Below are 9557 nucleotides of genomic sequence, written 5' to 3'. Positions count from 1 at the left end.
ATAGACGAAACAAACGCCTGAGAGATATGCAACCCCTGCATACAACAACGTTATATTGAAATGTAGAAGTCGCAGGATATGCTCCTTTTTTAAAGAATTCAACACTTCCGGTGTACCCCTACTAATGTAATAAACCAATAACGGTCACGTTTTTTAAATAGTCAATTAGAGCTGTACAATCTACACAAAATTTGGAATCGACCAGTGAAAACGGCACGTTTCTAACACTTGTGGTCTTCGGGATCTCATTGTCGAAAATATTGAAGATAAATATATAAACTTTCCTTTGGAGACAAACATACAAACCTAACATTTTAATATATAGACGAAACAAACGCCTGAGAGAGATACAACTACGTGGAGTTGAAATGTATAACTCGCAGAATACGATCCTTTACGTTTTTTTAAAAAAAAAACACGTCCAGTGTGCCCCTAAAAAATATAATAAAGAAATAACGGCCGTGCTTTTTTTTTAATGTTCAATTAGAATTGGACAATCTACATAAAATTTGGAATCGACCAATGAAAATGGTACATTTCTATCACTTGTGATTTTCGAGATCTCATTGTCGAAAAGATTAAAGAAAAATATATAAACTTTTCTTTTAAGAAAAAAACATAAAACTAGCATTTTAATATATAGATAAAATCGTTCGTCACATTTAGTGAAAGTCAGGTAATTTTATATTTTGAAGGGAAAGTTAAAACTAAATATTAAAAAAAATATATGGGATGAACTTGTCTCTTTCATTCTAACTGATTTTAACCCCAAGTTATAGGCTTTATTAGGAAACCTTAAACATAAATCACGACATGTTGAAATTTGAGTAATCATTTCTAGAAAGGAATCATTGAAAGAAAGAAGTAAGTAGAAGTAAAATCATACTCACATCCGTGATTGAGCTCAACCTAAGGTAAAAAGGATTTCTCTTTAAGATTCAAAGAAAGTTTCATTAGTAATACAAATTTATCGTGTAACAGTGACATATACTTATAAGATGGAGTACATTAAGCTCTTCATGATTGATTGAATGCAAATCCAGAGAATAGGAATGATTCAGAAACTCAAAAGAAAATATACGCTGTATTTGTATGATAGTCGAACATCCTTGTGGCTATATAGTTAGCGTGCGCGTCTTTGACGTGGCAAACCGGGTTCAATTCTCGGTGTAAGCTCAAGTGGTTCGGATCCTACGTTAAAGTGTATGTCTATGGCTTATAGTATCGCTGTTAAAAGAGACGCTAAAATCTTAATCAACCAATTTCTCCAGAACTTATCGTATCGTGTGATTTATCTTGTCATTATAAGGAGTTTGGTTTACCAAAACTCGTTTGAGTTACGCTGTGCGTATGTCCGTCTAGGAGACACAACACCTCAAGAACCATTTAATGGATCACCAACAATCCAGAATATTAAACATTTTTAGTTTGGTGACTAGGAAAAAGTTATCACCTACTACCATATTGTTTATCCCAAATTGGCTAACCTTAGTCATGCACCCATAAGATCGAACATTAACAAGTAAGATAGATGACCGTTGTATCCCTGTTGATACCTAATCGCCGAAGTCGAATTTTTGTTTCTTGAAGTGCCGAAATTTCGGAGCTCTGTAGTTCTGAAAATTCTGATCTCTAAAATTCCGAAGTCCTTAGGTTCTATAATAATAGTATTCGAGTTCCCATACATCTGATTCCTAAATTTTCAGATTCCAAGATACCAGAAATTTCGGAACTCCAAATTTTCCAGATTTCGAAATTCTCGATGAAGTCCCATTATTTCGAATTTCTCAGATTCCGCAATTTCATACTACAGAATTTCGGAATATTCAAATATTAAAATTTCCGAAATAAAGATTTTTATACGTCAGAAGTATTCCAGAATTTTGAGCTTTGCTAGTGTTTAAGGATTGAACTCGATGTGAAAGACTAAGGTGTCTCTCTCAGAATTTAGAAATAAACCGTGTTCAGTACTCTGAACCAAGACAGAAACTTCGTTTGGGTTGCATTACTTAAGAAACCCATAAACTTTGAATTACCAAAATGCACATATTGCGCACATCTATATTTTTGCAGACTTGCTTTAATTAATGTTGCTATCTAGCATAAATAGATACAGGAGTAATCATGAGAAAAAACAACTAATTCTAAATTCATTTTGCATGAAATTGGATTGGATTGTACTTGAGTTCAGTGTCTCATTCAGCTGCGAGGTTATATGAGACCTGGACCTATAGGCTAACGTGAAATCCGAACTACATGAGCTTCAGCCGATTAACTGATCCAGGTAAGTGTAACATAAGGAAACAATGAACTCTGCAGAAACTTTACCTCTGGTGTGAAGTGTCCTAGGTTCGAAGCCGGAAGGAAATACTTCCGTGAGTTTTCTCGGGGTTCGTCGATATTCTTCTACTACTATTATTATTATATTAAATTAAGTATTCATCATTATCATTAATTTATTATTCGTCTCCTACGAGATACAGGTCATATTAATGTATGTTACATCTATTGTGTGTGGAAATCACCTGTATCAAAATACGTAGTTTCCATTTTATGTGAACTATTTAACCCACACAATATATAACTTTCACGTGTAGGTAATCTATGGTAACTGTTTATCCCCGAAAGTGATTCCAGAGGCACTTAAGCCGAATAAAATTAAAACACAGTAAAATCGCGCTAAACAACAGTGAGTAAAGGCTTAGGCCTCGAGTTTTGAAAGAAAATATATTCAACCCAGTTTAATATAAACTTATTAACTCAAATAAGATAACAACCAAATTGATCCAAAAAACACTCAGTGTATGTGTTATCTCATAAGAAATTGTCGTACAGTCTTATGACTTTTTAACAACACCATTCTAGTTCCTTTGTCATAAGAATCCAAAACAAAAATGTTCTATACAATGTAGCAGACGCTTTTCAACTTACATCCATATGTTAGCAATGCTTGAGAACCGAAAGTCTCTCCAGGCTATAGAGTATTTCTGTTTATTTTCAATGAACGAAAAGAATATTAAGCAAAAATTCTTTTGAGAGCTGTAGTAAATTATTTTTAGAATTAACCGAACTTATTTGCAAATATTAGCAATTTAAATATTGTTAAAAATTTCATATATAATACCTGTGTGGAACTGAGAATTTCACCTGTAATCCCTTCAAGCCTCACCGTATGGTTTGACTCGCTTCAGAAAAGAATTGTAAACAGAGCGGTTGGAAGATTAGTTGCATCAGGCTAGCTAGCGAGCCTCATTCGAGCGCATACCTGCGCTAGTGTTAACTCTTGACAGACGATATGAAACTTCACAAAAAGTTAGTGGAAGACAGGTGATCGTGCGATGAGTGAGGTGTGGAGTTTCTTTTTGTCACTTAACGTTATTTGAAATTACGACTATAAATATTGACAAGATAGATTTTATTTTCAAAGAAAGAGTGTTTGTGATATTCGTAAATACCTTTTAACTTTTAGTGCATAAGAGAGCTGAGTTATTATTATTATTATTTTAAAAAAGAAGTGAATATTATTATAGATTTTTTTTAAAAAATCGTGTAGTGAGGACAAGTATAGTTTGTCGATTTTACATGACGTAAAAACTATTAAAATGTTACTAAGGTACAGAAAATGTATGGTTTTATTTCGCTTGTTCGTGTACGAGTGATGTGCAATACATATATTTTGTTACACAGTGTTCGTTTTAGTGTTTAAATGTGATCATGAGAGAACCACAATACAAACGGGCCAAAGCATAAAATGCATCGAGGGTTAAATTTCGCGGACAATAATAATAATAATAATAATAATGTATCTTCACAGACTTATATGTTTTTCCAGTGTAATGCTTCCGCCAAATCTTATAATGACTCAAAGTGCAATAAAATGTGTGTTTCAAATGCATTTTTTCGTGTTTGGAATGATGCATAATGTGCGCCTGTAGGCTGCAGGAAATGCACCACGATGGCATGAAGCCCACGTATGATTTGGAGGATTATATATATGAGATGGAGAACAGGAACTTTGAGGAGTCCCCCGACCCCGAAGACATTTACGCCCAGTTGGCTCAAAAGGAAAAAGATTTAATTTTGGCAGCTGAACTGGGTAAAGCTTTGTTGGAGAAAAATGAAGAGCTTAGTCGACAAAATGAAAGGATTGCCGAGGAATATTCGCAGAAATTGGAGGTGAGTACTGTACTACCATACTCTGTATTTATTTATTTATTTATTTATTTTTCAGTTCCGTCATAAATTAAGGAATTCCTAATTTAGTTCTTTGGTTCCCAACCAATGTACGCGCTGTCTTATAGAATGTGTCTCGCGCGAAATTTTAGAATTTAAAGATTCATAGATTTAATAGTTATCAATTTTGAGACATACTACCAATCAACCCATCCAATGACAACAACAATGCTCATTGTTATAATAGAGTCACTACTTCATAGAAACCACAATTTATATTATTATTAACAAAAATTAAAAGAAAAAAAAAACAGTGTCGCAATGTTGTGGCTCTTAAGTAAAGTGTGTCGTCAGTCTAAAACGGTTGAGGACCACTGTCTTAATCTATGATTCCATACATAGACGCCGGAACATGTGAACTCAGACCCAATCAGGACTCTCCATATCGTGATTGAGGAGCTGATTCCCCCTAAATGTCTTTTTTTTTTTTCGTGTTTCTTATTCTACAAAATAATTTTCCTATTTTATTATTATCTTATGGCTACTACCCATGAAATATTGAAAATATACGTATTTGGAGAAAGTAACGGAAACAGTTACGTTATAAAACTTTACTGCGACTGAGCCCCTTATTTTCCCCTCCTTGAATCGGTACTTACGCCATCTTAATGCAAAATAGTGTATCTTAATGCAACTTTGTCAATTCTTCCTTTCTATAATAATCTTGATCGAAAATTGTCCTTTTCTTCTTATTATTATTATTACCTTTAGCGCACTAGTGACCCCAAAGAGGACAAAGGGGCCAGCGCCTCCCTGGTGCCTATTACTGCTTCTTCTCCCAAACATGTTGAATTGTAACGTGGGTCAAGTAATATAAAAGTATCATTTTCCGTGTACAAAAAATAGCTGCCCCCATAATGTCTGTGCTTTTCCACTCGCCTCCCCCATAGAATTTAACGCTGGCGTCGTAACTGCTTTAGCGAAGGAGACTTAGTTTGTGTTTGGTTTCCAGCCATACTTTCCTTTACCTAGTAGCATAACTATGGATGTATGCCCCCTCCCCACCCACGAAAGTGCCAAAAGGACCCCTCATTCCACGCTCATAGAAACCGGAAAAATTTATGCAGCAATAGAAAACTAAAACTTAAAAAAAAAAAAAAATGGATATTCCATCTAATCAAACACTACTAGTTCATACACAAAACTTGCACATTATTATTATTATTATTATTATTATTATTATTATTATTATTATTATTATTATTATTATTATTATTATTATTATTATTATTATTATTATATGCACAGCTTGATTTTGTTCTCATTATTACTAAGCAAGAAATAAAATTCACTGTCAAATGAAAATTATTGACTATCCTATTGACTAGTGAATATCCCCATGTGTTACGTGGGTAATATTTTGCGTTCTTACTTCTGCCCTTTCACACTGAATTCGTCTGAAACCAAAATATCGCACAAAATTCGAACATGTCATATGGACATCTCAGGGAAGCAGTCCATCCCTTTTTCTTCCGTTCTAGGTCAAACGTTTAAAATAGCTTAAAAACGTGTTCAATTATTTTATATGAAAAGCCCAAACACCAAATTTCATATCTCTAAGCTAATGGATATCTTATCATAATGATTGCATCCCACCTTTTTTCTTACCCACAACATTTTCTTCACTTCTAGGTCAAATATCAAAAAAGCGCTGGAACACGTGTCGAATTATTTTAAATGAGAAGTTCGTATACAAATTTCATGTCTCTAACTCTCAGAGATTTCGAGATATAGACATTTTAGTATTATAATTGCCCTATTCACCTCCTTCCCTTCCTCGACGAAATCCTTCCTTAGTGGTATTTTACGTCACAAATCCTATGCACTGTCCAAACTCCAAGTTTTTAGCTTAAGCCTTTTGACCTGGGCGTTAATCAGTCAGTCATTATGATTATATTATGTCCCTATACAGAGTGTTCGGGGTAATTTAAATAACTTTTAGGGACTAACCTGAAAGTGTTAGAAGACTATAGAACAATATTGAGGGAAAAATGTGAAATAATACGAAAGCTGAATAGTGTATTTTAAAATCGAAACATCATAAAAATAATCTTCGAAACTTAAATGAACCCCATTTCTCCCTGGGCCCTCACACATTGCGAACCCGTTAATCACGGCACAGACTTTTCCAGATCTTTAAGAAGAGATCATCAACACAAGTTTCAGCATTGGGGAAATATTGTTAGTTACTATTTATAAAAATACAATGTCATCTCATAAGGAATCAGTATACTCGAGATAACTCGGTGGTTATCAGACTGTGCGTCGCGAAGCCTTGGAGCGCTGTAGTTAATTTACACAAGGGAGGGACTGCGCGAAATGACATTGAGTGTTAGAATTATAATAGAATTTAGGTCTAGGTTTTGCATTTGGTGCGCTGTGGGCAAACCCTTACTTAAACGGTACCAAGAGATGACAAATTATGGGAAAATTTGTAATTCATATCTCCGGCAACATTATAACTGCACAATTGATGACGATAAAAGAGTACTCAGCGATAAGAAATAATTCAAAGACAATGACTATTATGTGATATTTTGTAAGAAGTAAAGTAGAATTATTTACTTACTAAACTTAATCCTCATTTATCTAGCAGTCACGTTCACTATAGTGTGATGAGTGGAAATACACTCATTATGCTTAACATTTTTATGTTTTTTCTTGTGGGTAACTTAGTTAAGAAAATTAAAACTAATGATCATAAAAAATGGAGTAATTGGATGATTATTTTTGGTATTAAATCGAAATAATATTTTCAGTAAACCTGAGATAAGAAATGCTCCATTTAGAAACTAGAAAAACGTTTGCTGGTAGTATCGACTTAAAATAATAATAATAATAATAATATCGCACCAAGCACCGAGGTTAAGGGAGATTATGATGATCGGAAATGATGGAATGAACAAAGTGGGAGAAACGAGAAAACTCCGGGAAAACCCACTTGACGGAAGCCAGGATAAAACCAAAGGTGAGCGACAATTTTAGAAAATGATAATATCGAAATATACAGAATATAGTAAAAATAAGTAAAATGTCAAACATAGAAACTTAAATTGTGTTTGCAGAATCAATTCATGCTAAAATGTTTGATTAGAAGGTAAGTGAACAATTTGTAAAAGACATGAACAATCCGTCGTGAAAGAATATTAATATTTGCACATCTCTTTTGCAGTACCCATTACCTTCTGAACCGCGTTTACTATTAGATCTATTTGGTTTTAAAATCATCCTATATAAATATTACGTTGCTTGTGTTTTCATAATCCTGTAGACTTCTTCACTTAGGTTTTAAGCTTACATAATGTACGCTAATTCAGCCTGATTTCTTACTCGAGACCACATGCAGTTAGGAATAGGGTTAGGAATTAGATTTCTGGGCTTTTGGCATCTATAGCCATGTTAGCCCGTCATATGTATGAGGGATAACGTCCCTCGGAGATCACACTACCTGGGGAATTGGAGAGGGAGAAAGGAATGGGGAAGGAAGGAAGCGACCTGGGACCATTATGAAAGGTACCATCTCGGCATGTGAATGAGGAAAACTCAGGAAAAACCTCATTCAAGATGGCTGGCGTGAAAAAGCTGTTACACCTTTCCGACTGGATGTCCCCATCTGGTTCTCAACTCTAGTCAATTAAGTCAAGACTAGTAGTAGATCATATTATTTATGTTATTTCGAATTCTATAGAAGGCAAAAATACACTTATATTGTAGGCTAAAAGACACTTATGATAAATGATCAGAAAAAAAATGGCGGAATGAAAATAATGCAAAGAAGTGGAGCTCCAGAAAAAAAACATGGATACGACGTTGGCCCCCGTAACTTCACGTAGTCTGGAATATTGAACAAGGTCCCCTTAGTAGTAGAGATGAGCGCTCTACCACTGAACTACAATGTCGCTCTGAGCTTAAAATATTTAGAGAATAGCTTGGTTTACTTGTCTTGTGTCTCTTTTGTTACCGTGCAGTTCCTTCTGTAAGCTAATTAATTACCCTTAAGCTTACTTTTTCTTCGCAAAATTACGCAAGATTGATACAAAACACAAAATGTGCTTTTGCATGTCAATAAAATGCAAACTCCTTCCATGTCTGTGGAGTAGAATATTCTTTTATTGATTTATCTGAGAGTTATTTTGATGTAATTTAGCACACAGCACCTGGAGCTTGTATTTTTTCGCCAGCTGTTCGGAACCTTTCTTTTTCCCTTTCTGTTATGGTCATTCATGCGTTGAAACGCCTGGAAACCAAAACCATATATTACGAAAACTATATAACTATTTGTTCAATGATACGGCTAAGCAAATTTTCACCGCCATGGGCGGGCTCACAATCACGTTCTTACGTATGTGTTAACATGAAATTACTGTCCTTGCATCAATTCATAAGGTAAACTTTAAAATAAAAATCGCATATGTATCACATGGCAACAGCATGCGGTGTGTATGTTTATATATATGTGTGTCTGTGCTAACACAAGATTCTTTTTTTCCTGTACGGAATTAAGAAATGACAATCTCAAGTGATAATAGGTTGTGTATGTAGATAGAGGTATGATATTAGCTGCTGATCTTATAGTTTTTTTCTTTTTTAAAGGAAGAAATTCCTATTTGTAAACACTTACACCAGCCCATAAAGTAATAAGAAAAACTATTTAATTGGCACCTCACTATGATACATGTTGTGTTGTTCATTACCACTTATATACATTTTAAACTCATAGATCACGGTGACACATTTTGGGAAATATAGCTATATAGAATCATGGTCGATTCCCATATAAATGCATTAAGTATTTTTGGATTGGATTCTTTGGAGTTAACGTTCCTTTTTCAGCTTTGAAGCTATACGAGACGTGAACTTAGAGCTCTATTTAAGACGCGAATCACAAATACACCAGGAATCAGCACGCGGGCTCAGTGGTAGAGCGTTCACCTCTGGCGCGTGGCTTACCTGGTTTAATCCTGGCTCGTGCCAAGTAGGCTTTGTGGTGGAAAAACACCGTGTACATGGGGCTTTCTCGGTATTCTCCCGTTTTCTCCCATTTTATTCAATCGACCATTGCATTCATTCCTCATAATCACCGTCTCTTTTAGCCTAGCCGGCATAAACGTGGGACATAAAACTGAAATATTTAATTTCATTTTCATTTCACCAGGAATCAAACCCAAATTTCTCGTATGATAGATAAGAACGCTACAATTTAGCGACGAGTAAATTCTATGAAGTATTTTTGTTGCCTATATTTCTGTTAATGAGTCAGTTTTATATAATCTTATGCATGTTTTGGTGCAGGTTTCGATCATCAAAGATACAGAAAAGCATCT

At 34.6% G+C, this 9557-nt stretch overlaps 1 protein-coding gene across 1 annotated transcript in view; it reads left to right on the top strand.

Moving 5' to 3' along the window:
* Window positions 1–3260: 3260 nt before the first annotated feature.
* LOC145691785 (bicaudal D-related protein homolog) overlaps window positions 3261–9557 on the top strand; it is a 40239-nt gene continuing 33942 nt past the window's right edge. Inside the window, exon 1 of the mRNA XM_081767095.1 lies at window positions 3261–4176. Within this exon, the coding sequence (XP_081623221.1) occupies window positions 3922–4176 (255 nt within the window). The 5' untranslated portion in view covers window positions 3261–3921. The remainder of the gene's footprint in view (window positions 4177–9557) is intronic.

This window comes from Thermobia domestica, chromosome 8 (assembly GCF_964235325.1).
Source record: "Thermobia domestica chromosome 8, izTheDome1.hap1.1, whole genome shotgun sequence".
Taxonomy (NCBI): domain Eukaryota; kingdom Metazoa; phylum Arthropoda; class Insecta; order Zygentoma; family Lepismatidae; genus Thermobia; species Thermobia domestica.
This window is presented reverse-complemented; position numbering and strand designations above follow the sequence as displayed.